This window comes from Neolamprologus brichardi, chromosome 19, assembly GCF_056152115.1.
Source record: "Neolamprologus brichardi isolate AB-2024 chromosome 19, ASM5615211v1, whole genome shotgun sequence".
NCBI lineage: Eukaryota > Metazoa > Chordata > Actinopteri > Cichliformes > Cichlidae > Neolamprologus > Neolamprologus brichardi.
In genome coordinates, this window is record NC_142122.1 from 9,993,894 (window position 1) to 10,009,487 (window position 15,594).

The 15,594-nt window shown below is 39.6% G+C and overlaps 2 protein-coding genes across 8 annotated transcripts in view; both read right to left on the reverse strand.

Annotated features, from left to right (window-relative positions):
• The window catches only part of sash1b (SAM and SH3 domain containing 1b), a 59,948-nt gene extending 57,617 nt beyond the window's left edge, over window positions 1-2,331 (reverse strand). For 2 of the 3 annotated variants that reach the window (XM_087832797.1, XM_006798689.3), the window contains exons 1-2: window positions 2,259-2,331; window positions 1,045-1,534 (exon numbers count right to left, since the gene is read on the reverse strand). In XM_087832797.1, the coding sequence (XP_087688923.1) occupies window positions 1,045-1,527 (483 nt within the window). In that variant the 5' untranslated portion in view covers window positions 1,528-1,534; window positions 2,259-2,331. The remainder of the gene's footprint in view (window positions 1-1,044; window positions 1,535-2,258) is intronic. The other variant, XM_006798688.3, reaches the window with a different exon arrangement.
• A 1,184-nt stretch (window positions 2,332-3,515) lies between these two features.
• Window positions 3,516-15,594, reverse strand: part of stxbp5b (syntaxin binding protein 5b (tomosyn)) — a 30,301-nt gene continuing 18,222 nt past the window's right edge. The window contains exons 19-30 of one of the 5 annotated variants that reach the window (XM_087833219.1): window positions 15,150-15,233; window positions 13,048-13,110; window positions 12,911-12,967; window positions 12,771-12,818; window positions 10,812-10,862; window positions 10,425-10,553; window positions 9,362-9,601; window positions 8,522-8,879; window positions 8,233-8,398; window positions 7,548-7,659; window positions 6,953-7,173; window positions 3,516-6,848 (exon numbers count right to left, since the gene is read on the reverse strand). In XM_087833219.1, coding sequence (XP_087689345.1) covers window positions 6,807-6,848; window positions 6,953-7,173; window positions 7,548-7,659; window positions 8,233-8,398; window positions 8,522-8,879; window positions 9,362-9,601; window positions 10,425-10,553; window positions 10,812-10,862; window positions 12,771-12,818; window positions 12,911-12,967; window positions 13,048-13,110; window positions 15,150-15,233 — 1,571 coding nt within the window. In that variant the 3' untranslated portion in view covers window positions 3,516-6,806. The remainder of the gene's footprint in view (window positions 6,849-6,952; window positions 7,174-7,547; window positions 7,660-8,232; window positions 8,399-8,521; window positions 8,880-9,361; window positions 9,602-10,424; window positions 10,554-10,811; window positions 10,863-12,770; window positions 12,819-12,910; window positions 12,968-13,047; window positions 13,111-15,149; window positions 15,234-15,594) is intronic. The other 4 variants (XM_035911077.2, XM_087833218.1, XM_006798695.2 and 1 more) reach the window with 4 other exon arrangements.

Below are 15,594 nucleotides of genomic sequence, written 5' to 3' on the forward strand. Positions count from 1 at the left end.
CACCCAGCCCTAGTGTAAAGTATCAGCAACAAAAACACTTTGTATCCAAATTGTATTTTGAGATGTTGAAACTGGCTAATAGTAATAGTCATTGATGATGGGATGAGGCTTAACCATTGAGAAATTTTATTTGTAACATTTAAAAAAAAGAATTACACTATAATATTTTGCACAATGTATACACATTTCTCCATATAGCTATAATAAGTACAGAACAGAAACCCCACCACACTGTCCTACATGTCAAAATCGTGTAGTCACCAAATTGCATTATTTGCAGGAATGGGTGAAAATTCAAATGCTTGGAAAGGTTTCTGCCTCCCTTAAAGAAAAGGCGGTCGTTATTCAGTCTGTTTTAATGTTATCAAAGAAAAGACTAATGGTCAAATGGGTCAGCGATGATCCTTTTTCCATTTCCATGTGGAAATTTCTGATTTACATGTACATGATGGTAAAACATGGTGTATTCTAAGCAGGAATCCATGGCTACAGAGCCAAACAGCTGGAGCTGCAGAAAATCTTTTATTATAAAACACCACATTTTTCATTTTATGTGCTCAAATTCAATTCCAGTGTGGATTTAATGCCCCAGTTTGGATGTGTGAAGGGTGCTACAGCAAAGGATTATGGCAGAGTGGGATAATGTCTTCTAAACGCTTGAACTCAACATTTTTTTCCACATAAAATCACCTTAACTTAATTTAAAAGATGTACACTGAGGGTCAGAAGGCTTTGTAAGTCTTACTACTGTTTCACCAAGTACCCAATCAGTCAATTCAATTAGATTTAATCCAGTTAAGTTTAACACTAATATGGAAATGTTTTGAGTAAACTAACACTACAATGAACCTCAGTGAACCTTTGCCAGAGACTCCAACACATCCTCAAAGAAGAATCACTTGACGTCAGCACTATCAAAGAAATTTGTCACACTCTTCATCACATTCGCAGTAAAGTAAGCATATTAAATCCAATGAGACAGCTCTTAAAGACCCAGCATTTATTATCAACTTAACTGCAAGAGATGAAGTCAAAATATCCTACCTTGTGGGTGTAAGGTGCTTGTCCCAGGTTAATGCCATCTTTTGCAAGTTTATCCCGTATGAGTACTTTGAGCTTCAGTTTGGGATAAGTCACAAAGTCATTACAGTCTGTGAACCTCGGATTATGGTTCCCAGGACAGGAGGCCTGGTGCACTCCTGCAGTCTGTGTGTGACACCTCGGCGTCTCCAAGTCACCCAGTCTGTCTGAGTATGAGATGTGGTGGCAGGCAGAAGCATCCAGAGGCTCTAAGGTGAAATAGTACCCAGGTGCTTTCCTTTTGTCCTCCTCTTTTAACGCTTGCACTGCTGTGAGCAGCCTGTGTCTGTGATACCTAATGCGGACCCCGATAGCATCCAGGTCTGGTTCTCCAATCTGCTTACAAACTTCCAAGTCATCATACCCATTGTCAAAGAATGACTCCACATACTGGGTCAGGTGGAGCTTAGACAGCCACTGGAGGACGAGATTTGGCCCCTGGCTCATCTTAAGACTGGAAATAGAGAAAAAATTTAAGTGCACATCATCATCATCTCCATTCACACTGGTGCTGTTGCGCTGGGCCTGTGCGGTGGCAATCCAGCACTGTGGTCCGTAAAACTTTACACAGTCTCCAGTTCACTTCTCCAAAGCAAACACATGTATTGCTTGTGGATAGAACATTAGACAGCAAAGTAGACGCATATCAGGAGACAGCACGGTACTGTCAGCTGCCCTTTGACCTCACCCAGCCACGCTGAGACACCTGCACTTCCCAAGTTTTCCGGTTCAGACTCTGTTGCTGTCACATCGCTAAAAGTTTGGGAAAGGGCCAAGGGTTTCACATAACAATTTCCCCCTTGGACGCAGTCAGCGAGACTTCTAAATGCAAGGCTGTTTAGCTAGTCTGAGCAGTCACGGGAAGCGTAAAGTTAACGTTAGCGGGGGAAAAACTCTTTAAGTGAGTCCGCTGTGTTTCTATTAGATTTTAAAATTAAAGTACAACGATCAACGTTAAAGAGTTGGTGTTGGTCAGTGTGCGTCCATCGTCTTTGTTTCATTCATCGCGGCGGCAACTGAGCAACACGCGGAGGTCCATCAAAAACATTCATCCGAAGCACAGACTTAAAAGGATCTCGTTTCAAACACAGCAATATATAAAACCTGAAATATAAATGGTACAAAATAAATCACAGAAATCGTCTATGGCTATTCAGAGAACACGTGTTGCGGCTTACTTTGTCCCCGGCTTTTACCGTTTTCAAGTTTGCCGTCCCTCCGCTCCATCCGCCGGTTCGTCAGACAGTGAGGATGCTGCTGCTCCTGATCTTTACTCACCGCTGTAGTTTCTATCCCGCTGGACGACGGGAGTTCTTAGAGCGGCGGCGCCACCTGCAGGGGCTGCTGGGAAATGTAGGAACGGTCGCTGAAAATAAAATCAAATCAAATCAAATCTAAAGCGCACACAAAAACATTACAATAAAAACAAACAAAAATAATAATGTAAAAGTAATTTAAAAAATACTACCAAAAGTGTTTATTTCCATCCTTTACTTTAATTTAATCATTTTAATTTTGAATTTTGAATTTAAACTTTAATAATTTCACCCAAACCCCCCAAAATAATTTTAAAAAAATCACTAAAACTTACACATATTAAAAGTTTTTGAAACATGGACTGCGTGGAGAAAAAAAATTCAGTGGAGAAACCTTAGATAACACTAGATAACACCCCCCCTCCAAAAAAAACCCAAACAAACAAACAAACAAAAACAAAATCGGCTTAATCTATATCGTGGACAGTGCCCAGATGCTATGTTGGTCTGACCCTTGACCAAAACATTACACAAAGCAGCTGCTGTATCTGTATGGATGCTTGTTTGTGTCATTCAAAAAACAAAAACAAACAAACAAACAATGAAAAAGTTTTTGATAGGGAAAAATTATTTTCTTTGTTTTTTTGTTGTTGTTTAGCATTAGCAGGAAGTCTTCAAACTAAGTGGATCACTGGCACTCATAATAGTATACTTTTATAGGCATTTAGTATACCAATATGATTAAAATACCACCTATAAATATCTATTACATAACTTATTTATATGAATTCTCTACCCTGCTATGTATAAACTTCCCAAAACACAAAAATGTTGATTAATACTACATGAGAGTAAGTAAACAAAGACTTTCCAGAGGTCTTTCATAGAGGAAGAGCAACTGCAAAAATGTGAAAAATTAGACTCTGAAAGTTGAAAGTGCAGATGGAAATTTGCCTGAATGTCTAAATCTGGCAGATTTAACTCACACGCTTAAACACGCGTATTCTAAAGCTATCCATTAAAACGATCAGGTCAGTGTCAGAGCTGCCCCAAAAGTCTTTGAGCAAGACATAATGATCCAGAACAGCCACTGAACTCTGACCTGCGGAGGCCAAAAGATTCAGGTATAAAAAATATATATATATAAAAAATAAAATAAAATGGAAAACACATAACTCATTACGGTTGGTTTTACATTTATTTTCCATTGCACAATAATATCTATATATACTGTATCTACAGTCTAAATTGTGGCAGCAGATAAAGTCAGACATCCATGTGAAATTTATTTTAATAAAACTGTACAAAAATCGCCTACTATGAGAAAATACTGCAACTCCACAGATATTCATCCCAGAAGACAGACGGATGGAAGTATGGCGAGTGAGAAACCCTCGAGCTCTCCTGCACGGTGCTGTGAGCCTAGCTTCCAACTTCAATGCATTTTTACAGCGCAGGGAGAGCAAGAGTTTTCATGAAGCAAACAGCAACATTAACAGATGTACCAATAAAAAATAAATATAATCTCTCGCATGTGTACAATTGGCATGATCAAATGAAAATGGGACGCACTCCAGATGTGTGAAGAGAACTTCAGCTTTGTTCAGCATGGTGGTTAATACAAATGCTAGAACAGACAATCTCTAAGAGGGGATAATACATGGTTGTTTCAAGTTTGTAAACACTTAATATCATGCATCCTTCAATGTGCAATAAAAGACCATTTAGGACATATATGTTGCAAACTGAAGCACTTTAAAGTTGAGGCCACACTTTGTAAAAAGACTCAGCGGCCCACTCAAAGGAGGATGGTTCGATCTGCAGGAGGAAAGCTTAAATCTGAGATGAGCATGTTAAATATATACCAGAAAACGTTCATTGTCATGTCTGGATGATGGATATTTATGCACAGCCATAGCTTGGACATTAATGTTGACATGGAAAACAAATCTGAGAGTGAAGAAATCAGCATAATTGGCAAATGACATAAATAAGCATAGGTTCTGTCATGTTTTGGTCCTTTGAAACATAAGAAAATGGGACAGAGGACTCAACACTTTAAAAATCATACTAACAAAATCATTTGAAGTACAAAAAAATAGTGCAAAACCCACATAACTGCTCTTCCAAATGGGTTTATCTCAATAGTATACAGTAGATTTAAAATCAGCCATCTAAAAGTGAAGGGTTTTATTCGAAAATATCGTATCTCCATATTGCAACTGCTCACCCAATGTTTTCTAGGTACGTTTTCTTTATTTCAGTGATATAATACACAGAAATAAAAAGAGGTTTCAAACCTCCTCGCAGTTTCTAGGATCAAGTATTCAGTCAATTTCCATTTCCATTGCTGGATATCCCATTTTGGAATGAAACTCCTTGGGTTTACTTTATACGTGTCCAGCAGTTTGGGGCAGTAATGAAGGTTTCATGCCCATAAGACGAAGCGAAGCCAATCTCCTCCCTAAACCCCGCCCCCTTACACACAGAAGATTTCTTAAGAGTGTCATCAAACTATCCTGACTGCCTCTTAACGCCTGGGGAAAAATGAATCAAGACAACTTTGTGAAATTAAGAAACTCTTTGGTGTCAGAAAAAAACATGGCCGCAAGCATACGGTATGTCACATTACCTGAACCCACACTGTCAGATTTGTGTCCAGCTGTTGCGCTATATACAACATTTGGCAGCAAACTGAACTGACAAAGTCTTGTCCCCTCCTTTCAAAATAAAAGCCCGACAGATAATGCTCCTATATTGACACAACTAGCAGCATATCCTCACACCTCATGAAAAAGAAATCTAATCTAATTACAATAGGATTCCGGTTAATCACATTGAAAAACACTGTCAAGCAAAAACAAAAACCTCAAAAGACCTATTGTAATACATAGGTCAATATATTGTTATATAGACATTGGCGCCCATACACATATTCCTGAATATATGTATGTTTACAAAGACACAGATATACACGTAGGTAGAGGTTAGCATATATGCGTCATGAGGCAAAGGCAGAAACTGTTTTTTTAAGTTAATGGTTCAGAGAGAGATGACCAACGGCACTGCGTGGAACACGTATGTGTGCTTGGTCATTTCTACTGGCAGCTACAGATACAAACACAGCGTTATCACTTCCATTGTGCTGTAAGAGACACATGCTTTTTTTCCTACACATTGAGAAACAAGACTGGAAAAAAAAAAACGAAAGAAAAAAAAATTCAGCTACAAATGTATGCCAATAAAAATTTGAATGATCATATATAGATACATCTTTAAGACAGGTAAAACTTAAATTTGTAACCAAAATATATATATATATATATATTTAATTATATTAAGGGCAATCTTAGCCTTGCCCATCAACACATCATCCTTCTCATACATGACTTTGCCATAGCCCCTTGAAAGCCTCAAGAAAATAAACTCTTCATGGATTTTCCAGTGTATCCACTCTTATCAATTCATTTTTATTATAGGTCAATGTAAACTCGTCATTGGGGTAAACATTTTCAGCACTTTCTTTTTCGCATTTAATAGACAGAAGAAACAAAATAAAACTTAATGCCCAGCTTTATTTAATCCCCAACTATTATTCGCTTCCCATAAATAATTACATTTAAAAATAAAACAGAGTGATTCCATAAATTCACCATTTGTCTTTCTCACCCAAAACCCATTTGCTTGGCAAAAGCTGTAAAAAGGTATGGTCGGCGATGAACTAGTGTACTACCAGCCCTTATTTGGTGAGAGGCAATAGATTCAGAATCTCCCTGCCCATTTATTTACTCTTCTAACCACTTCAAAGGCCCTTTCTAGACAAAAACAATATATTAAAAAAAAGGAAGGATAAGCCATACTTACAGATGCAAAAAGACAAACTCCAAAAATAATTTAGACAGATAAACAAACAAGTCCTTCAGTGATTTAATCATTACTACAGAAACTTGCACGTTCATCGAGTTGATTAGAATTGAAGGACAAGGGGTCATCAGACTTTCCTCCTCATTTAAGTCCACTGTGTTTAGCAGACACCATAAAGGGCAGAGTATGACCAAATGCAGTCAGGCTAAAAGAACAGCACTTTATATCTTTTTATATATGCCTGATGGATATATGAAAGGTCCCCTCTTCTCCTACTGTGTGGACTGATGTTAAATGAACGTCATCACTCTCAGGTGAAAATGGAATGAGAGTCTCCTAAGAGCTTCTCTTCTTCCATTTCTTTCCTCTTTCCATCCTCATTGCATTGCACTGGACAGTGTCTGTGCTGCAGAGGTCCTCGGGTGACTGAGGTAATGCAGAGGGATAATATTACGCTGAGGGAAAAAGAAAACGGAAAAAAAAGCCCAATTCTTTTGCGCATAACTCCCCCGTGGAGAGAAATAGAGAAGAGAAGTAGAGGGACCTGCAGCTCCTCAGAGATACTGGTGTGTGAAATTACAGAGTCCGATGCTCCACACGCTGCCATCAGAGCTGGTACCACTTTTTATCTTTGTATTTCAGCATCATCTGAAGGAAGTAAAGTGGGGAAAAATGTGAATCAGGATTAATGTGATAACCTGAAAAAGAAAAAAATATATATACAAGCATTCAAACAGATGCCGTTCACATACATCATGCGCATGTTTGGAAAAGGACTCTGCGCTGGCCATCATGGCTGCTGTTCTCTCCTCCAGCTCGCCCAGCTTCTGCCCTCTCTCATCCAGAGCTATTCTGGCACGGGCAAGTTCTCCCACAACTCCCGATGCGGCCCCCTTCATGCCTTCCATGTTGCCTGGGCCAGGGATGTGCTGCGCCAGGCTACGAGATGCCTTACCTGCAGCTGTTTCTCCAACTAGCAGAGACAAAAATAGATATGCAGATGGTTTGTTGACAAGTCTTTTTTCATTTTTCCCTAAATGAAAGGTCACCAATCATTTTACCAAAGACAGTGGAATAAAAGCCCTAAAAAGGTCAAAGTGTTTTACATATAACACGGGATAGCTAAATAAAGTTTCAACTGTGAAATACTTACATATAGATATATATGTAATAACAACAATACAATAATATATGAAACATCTACGGTAATTCAGAAGCCTGATGACTGATGAAAACTACACATTTAAAACACGACTGCATTAAGTATTCAAATGCAAACATATATTTAATTGCACTCCGAGGTTTTGAGAACTCTTTATGCAATACTAGAAGGCACTCTGTACTCACAGAGGTCCTCCCTGTCCAGAGACTGAGCTCCTCCCCCAAAAAGGCCTTTGAAGAAACCTCTGTTTGGAGCCTCTGGTGTCTCCACTGGGGTAAATAACTCACTGAGCATCTCCTGCGAAAGACAGAAACATCAGTACATGTATTTCAATATATTGTCTCTGAAGATATGCAGACTCAGCCAGACTTTTTAAATCAACCCGATTAAGGCCTGTATCTCCCTGAAAGAGAAAAAGGAAATTAACCCGCACCTTCAGATCATCTACTGAATTATCTGTAAGCAGACAAGCACTTCACCTTTCTACTGACCTCTAATTTTCTATAAAGGTAACTATGAGGAATTATACTGTTGTCTAACGTTAAAATGACTGCAGACCTGATTCAAACAGCTGGCCTACATAAGCATGTGTGCCAACATCACACCAGTTACTTTTCCTGGTTTAGACTGAGCCTATGTGAGAAGATTTATGTAAAGTAAACATAGCAAGTTTGTGTTGCTATGTTTGGCAGAAATCGCTGCCAAATTCCTTGTTATTTCTGAAATGCTTACAAATAAGAAATGTCTGCTATGTTGGACAAAATTAAACTCCAAATTTAAAGAAACAGTTTTACTGCTGGGCATTTATGCATTTTTCTCTCTGCAAAGCTACTGGCATGGAGCTGATGGTGATCTGATCATTTATCTGACCTGCAAGTTGTCACATGTCTCCTGGCTGTAGGTGATCCTCTGGATCTCAGTAGGTGAGGTGAGGTACAAAGCCTGACCCAGGTTGGAGAAGCAGAATGTTCTTGCTATCCGCATGTCTGTGAGCGGCAGGTAGTTGACATCCAGAAGAGGCCGTAGACTGGGTAAACTGTAATCATGCAAAACACCACACCAAGTTGCTAACATCTATTTACGTTTTCCTCACTTGGTATCTCTGCTTGATCAGAGATTTCAAAATATAAATAACAGCAGACGCTAGTAATGATGATACCTCAGAGTCATTATATGCCCATTAGCACAGAAACAGGTGATGCAGTTAGCCCCAGCCATCTGCACAACATCAGCCCTCAGCACGAAGGAGGTCTCTGTGATGCTGTGTTTGTAGATGCGGGTTTGGGAGGGCAGGGCCACTACCTTGGCCTGTTTCTCCGAACACAGTATGGCAAAGTGACTATCCTGGCTCTCCTGTGACGAGGGAGGAGAGGCTGGCCTGCGCTTCCGACTCTTCTCTTTTTCTTCATCTGAAGCATTTGGGTCATACCACTGCTCAAAGAAAGGGGGCAGCAGAGTTCCAGTTGCGTCCAGCAGGGCCATAGTTAAAATGCCTCCTTTGAGCTGGACCAGGGTGCCTAAGAAATTAGATATTTTCAGCTTAAAATAAAAAAAAATTGGCCACAGCATAATTCGAGGTCAGCTAAAAGTGGCATGTTAAATTATTAATTGTCTTCTGAAACTTGTGCAATTTTGGCTTTAGGCTTTGTTTTCTTAACCTAAACTAACCCTAAAACCAAAATGTTAAGGTCAGGTCTGTTTACCCTTTGGCTTCAGTAAATACACCACAAGATATACCCATCATGTGGATAGCATGTGACTATTGTAGCACCAAATGATATTGGAAACCATCTGTGTAGCTTTAGTCTATATTCTTGTCAACTCCTTGCACACACATTTCCACACCTTGGTCAACATTTACTTCCCCCTCGCTCCTTTTCAGCTATGAAGGCTGCTTTATCCTAGTTCTAATGCTTGATATTCTAATGCTCGTCAACAAAGGTCACTATGTATCCTCATGCAAATTTTATTTTAAGTTTGTTTTTTGTATTTTTTTTACCGCAAGACGCAATGCCAACTGGCTGCTGTAACCTCTGGTCTCCACTGGGTGGCAGGTTGAGGGCCACCATCATCACCGAGCCGTGGGTGGTCCCCACCAGCAGACAGGGGCTGACCAGGCAGTCTGTCTTCCTTGGAAAACTCTCACAGAAGTAAAAGGAGGAGATGGCCTCTCGAGATTCTCGGTCTATGCTGGCTACACTTGAACTGCGTGAGCGGGTGAATGAGTTATCCCTGGCATCTGGACAGCAGGAGGACAAACAAAAGGAAATGAGGAAACAATGCATGTAAAAGTGAAAGGGGTTAGTAGTTAAACTCTCCACTTTAGCATTTTAGTTCTCAGAGAAAAACAAAACCCTGGTTAGAAAACATATATTCTGATGTCAGAGGTTTAGCAAAGAATGCCTTCCATTGTATTTATGTACTTTATAGAAATGGAAATGCAGCGGAAAAGAAAAAACACCCACAGGAACATGATAAATAAACCCAAAGTCCAACAAAAGAAAGAAGAAGAAAAAAAAAAAGCTTTTGACATTGTGATGCTCTTTCAGTTTACATTCAAGGAGGCAGTTTACTTTTTTCCAAATGTGGATTTCTGGAATTGATTCTGAAAACGTAATGTTGTTTATTTAAAGAAATAAAAATGAATGTCCTATTATAGGACCACAAACCAAAAAAAACAAAAACAGATGTTTTAGAAGTAAGAATTATTCATACATTATTTTTGTGCTGATGGCAACTTAAGAACAAGTTTTAACCCCCTTTAAAAAGCTAATGAGGGATACCAACATAAACACAAAAGGCCTTTTAACATGGGGGAAAGGCTTAAAACGACGGCCATCACGTGTGATCTTCACAAGAAAAAACTGTAAACAGGAAAAGCAAGATTTTTAACACCGAGTGCAGTCATGCCACTGGAACTTCCTCAAAAAGAAGGAAATGCACACTGTGAGAAGATTAGTGTTATCTGCCAAATGACTGCAGAGTAAGAGCCATAGTAGTGGAGTGAGTTAGTACCGGTTATCCCACTGCAGCCCAAGTCAGACCAAGGCTGGTCCACTCACAGAAAATGGGGTCTGACTTAGTTCTACAGAGGTCCTCCTTCAGGTTCATCCTGGCTGTTGTCGTTCTTTTCACACAACACAACTGCTTCTTACATGTCTGAATGCGCCTTCGTTGGAACCCACCCTTTTCTTTGAGTTTAAAAAGAGACAGCGTTTGTCTGAACTTGCAGTAAAAAACAAAAAAACAAAACAAAAAACAAACAAATCCCCAAGACATCAGGAACATGACATTCAGAACAACATGTTGCTGGACAGTAAGAAGTAGTTTTGCAGACCTACTTAAAAGCTAGAACCTAATACAAAGCAGAAGATTCAAATAACAAGATGAACACCTGTAAGAAAATACAAAGGTTCTTAGAAAAATGTAAGTTATTAGTTTTGGCTTACCCAGGTCAGTCTTTTGCTCACTAGACGAGCTAATTTTCCGTGACATCTTAGCTGTAACAGAAACAAATACCTCTGTTTTACGATGAAACAATAATGCCTAAAAGGATTGAGATTTTTTTTTAACTTCTTTGATTGTGAATTACAACAAACGATTCAATAAGAATGATTTTTACCACTTTGTGGCATTGTTTTCAATGTGCACATCAGTGTGCGATCACTGAATAGAACACAATTTCGAGTACGATTTTTAAACATGGTGATACCAACTGTAAGACAACTGTTAAGGTCACAGTGCATACACCAATCAGCTACAACATTAAGAACTTTGGCAAGTGAATTGAGTAATACTGATTATTTTGTTAGAATGGCGCCTATAAACAGGTGGGACTATATATAGCGCTAGGTTCAAACGAACCTGATGGGCTAAAAGGAGAAAAATGTAAAAAAGAAAAAAAGAGCAGTGCATGGACCCAAGTCCTCTCACATGGATCATTATGTGATAAATGTTCCTGGAAGGTAGAGGTTACTTCCTGCCAAAAGTGGCCCGAGAAGGGACAACTGGTAAACTGGGGAAGGGTCTAGCTCCAATTGCACTAGAAGAGCTAATGTAACAAATTTCTGAAAACTTTAGCACTGTTTGATAATACAGTATCAAATAGTGCTATCAAACAGTACTGTTCGATATAAATGGATTGTTTGCATAGTTTGAGGTTGGACAGCTGCAGAGATGTATGCTGATCCCTGTTAGAAGCTGAAAAAAACCTACAGTGAGCGCATGTGTATCATAACTGGAACACAGACCAATAGAGAAAGGTGTCTAAAGGACCACGTTTTTACATCATGGAAACGGGGCGTCTGTATTGTTTACATGTGTCAGAAATTACAGCAGGATGCATGACGACAAGCCAGTGGAAGCAGTGTGATGGTCTGGGTAACGTTCTGCTTTGAGGTTGCTATGGCATTCATGAAGATGCTACTTTGACACATAACCAACCTAAGCATGGTTACAGACCACATACAGCACTTCACTGTAATAGTAGTTGGCTCTTTTAAGAAGAACAATGCCAAATTGCCTACTTTTAATGTTATAGCTCACTGGTGTATATCTTGTAAATGACTACTTGTAATAAGACGCTAAACTCTTTTGGAAATAACATTACAATTCATCATGATAAAAGCTGATTTTAAGGTGGTGCTTTTGGTTGTTGCCAGTTTCTTTTCTGTACAAATTCCTAAAAGTTGTCTGTTGCAGTCAGTGACCACCCTGAGAGAAACCATGAGAATACAAATGAGGCAGAGAAGCATCACAGACAACCGATAGAGCCTGTAATGTCAAACAAAGCAAGAGGCAGTTGAGAAATAAGGTAATTACAATTCAGTGAACATAGTTATGCAAAGAGAGTAGGTGGAGAGAGAGGAGGAGGGAAAAAAATAAAAAGAATCAGTGGACAGCCAAACAGTTAACACTGAACTGAAGCCCTGGAATCAAACACACAGAGCAAGTATCTACAGTCCAAGAGAAATCATTTTGATGTTAGTGCTGTAAAGACTGAGGCGAGAAGCAGATTTTCTATGCTTTTGTTTTAGTTTCAAAAAATAAAACAAGAAAAACAAAACACCCACAAAAAATAATCCTCAAGTAAAATTTCATTTTTCCATACTATATTCTAAGTTGTGTAACTGCAGTCTACAGTATTTTGGTAAAAATCTGCATAGAAAATCTGCACCTGAAATTGAAGAGTCATCCTGTCATGCACTTGATCAATATCCCTGATTAATTTTCTACAAAACCCCTACATTATGTGATTAGTGAAAACCAATTTCTTTAATGCAATTATTCCTTTAACTGGCACAGTATGCACAGGCTTGCGTAGGATTAAGGCACAGTGTGGTTAGAACGCCGTCATTCAGAGAGAAAGAGTGAGTAATCACAAAGAATACATCTGAAAGATACAGTACCAAAGTCATTGGCAACCGTCTTGGAAAAGCGTCTGCTTTTCAACTTCACTGGAAATGAGGTTCAAAAATACAAGTCAGAGAACTTTAGTCACCGTCTAAATACTAACTTTTAAAGGGTCATACACTTGAAAATACAATACCCTTCTCTATGAATTTCTGCTTTTTGTCATCATCTGAATTGCAGGGTGAAGTAGAGCCTACATGACAAATGGCAGCCGATATGAACGACGAATTTCAAAAGAAAATGATACATTCGGTAGTTCACGCCAAGACATACCTGAAGTAGGTGATCTGCAGCGGTCCTCTGAGGCATTGGACCCATCGTTGGAATCACAAGTCGCTGCAGGAGCCACAGAAATTGTAATTAAGAGTCAGACAGGATTATGCTGCAGTTAATTCCTATTGCACATGTAGTAACAATAACAGCTCAAGTATTACAAAGGCAATCATACAATGAGGTAATCATTCAATTTAGCAAGTAAGCTCTGCTTCAGTTTACAAATCTACCACAAGTGAGCTCACTACAGTGGGGCAAAAAAGTATTTAGTCAGCCACCGATTGTGCAAGTTCCCCCACTTAAAATGATGACAGAGGTCAGTAATTTGCACCAGAGGTACACTTCAACTGTGAGAGACAGAATGTGAAAAAAAAATCCATGAATTCACATGGTAGGATTTGTAAAGAATTTATTCGTAAATCAGGGTGGAAAATAAGTATTTGGTCACCTCAAACAAGGAAAATCCCTGGCTCTCACAGACCTGTAACGTCTTCTGTAAGAAGCTTTTCTGTCCCCCACTCGTTACCTGTATGAATGGCACCTGTTTGACCTCATCATCTGTATAAAAGACACCTGTCCACAGCCTCAACCAGTCAGACTCCAAACTCCGCCATGGCCAAGACCAAAGAGCTTTCGAAGGACACCAGGAAAAGAATTGTAGACCTGCACCAGACTGGGAAGAGTGAATCTACAATAGGCAAGCAGCTTGGTGTGAAAAAATCAACTGTGGGAGCGATCATCAGAAAATGGAAGACATACAAGACCACTGATAATCTCCCTCGATCTGGGGCTCCACGCAAGATCTCATCCCGTGGGGTCAAAATGATCATGAGAACGGTGAGCAAAGATCCCAGAACCACACGGGGGGACCTGGTGAATGACCTGCAGAGAGCTGGGACCAAAGTAACAAAGGTCACCATCAGTAACACACTACAACGGCAGGGAATCAAATCCCGCAGTGCCAGACATGTTCCGCTGCTGAAGCCAGTGCATGTCCAGGCCCGTCTGAAGTTTGCCAGAGAGCACATGGATGATACAGCAGAGGACTGGGAGAATGTCATGTGGTCAGATGAAACCAAAGTAGAACTTTTTGGTATAAACTCAACTCGTCGTGTTTGGAGGAAGAAGAATACTGAGTTGCATCCCAAGAACACCATACCTACTGTGAAGCATGGGGGTGGAAACATCATGCTATGGGGCTGTTTTTCTGCCAAGGGGACAGGACGACTGATCCGTGTTAAGGACAGAATGAATGGGGCCAAGTATCGTGAGATTTTGAGCCAAAACCTCCTTCCATCAGTGAGAACTTTGAAGATAAAACGAGGCTGGGTCTTCCAACATGACAATGATCCAAAACACACCGCCCGGGCAACAAAGGAGTGGCTCCGTAAGAAGCATTTGAAAGTCCTGGAGTGGCCTAGCCAGTCTCCAGACCTCAACCCCATAGAAAATCTGTGGCGGGAGTTGAAAGTCCGTGTTGCTCGGCGACAGCCCCAAAACATCACTGCTCTTGAGAAGATCTGCATGGAGGAATGGGCCAAAATACCAGCTACTGTGTGTGCAAACCTGGTAAAGACCTATAGTAAACGTTTGACCTCTGTTATTGCCAACAAAGGTTATGTTACAAAGGATTGAGTTGTATTTTTGTTAATGACCAAATACTTATTTTCCACCCTGATTTACGAATAAATTCTTTACAAATCCTACCATGTGAATTCATGGATTTTTTTTTCACATTCTGTCTCTCACAGTTGAAGTGTACCTCTGGTGCAAATTACTGACCTCTGTCATCATTTTAAGTGGGGGAACTTGCACAATCGGTGGCTGACTAAATACTTTTTTGCCCCACTGTAAATGCATCAGTATTGGCTGTCTAGTAGTCAAATCATAGGTGTATACTTTAAAGATACTCTCTCTCAAGTCTGAAATTTGACTCCATCCTCACTGGAAATGTCAAAGAAAAGTCTGTACTGAGCTTTGGAGATTTGGGGTGCTATAATAAAACCAGAGAATGTATCTCTATGAGATAAAAGGAAAGGCTTAGAGGAGAACAATGACACTGTGGGAAGGGGAGAAAAAAAATCTGACACAACAGGACTTACTGAAGTGAGATGAGCGTAGTTTTTTCATAGACTCAGAATACAAGCTAGAAAGTCTGGACATGCAAGACGTCACAGTTGGAATGTCTTTACCAAATCACAGAGAGAGATCAACAGTAAAAACAGTGAGACAGAAAAATGCCTAAAAATCTAACTGCAAAACAGAAGAAAATGTGAAGTCTCAGTGGCTTGCTGCTGAATTTCTATTTGATTCACTGTTAAAACAGTATATGTTTCCAATAGTGTTCTTGCAATTTGCATAAATTAAAGACTGCTTTTAAAAGGCAACCAAACAAAATGCAGATAAGAGTCCTGCATCTAGCATCAAGCTACTGAGACTAAAAAGAATGAAGACAAACAGTGACTGACAGGATGATTAGGCAAAGAGAGAAAAACACAATAGAAGACATGACAGAAACAGCAAGGCTGAAACAAGTAAACAAGGTTT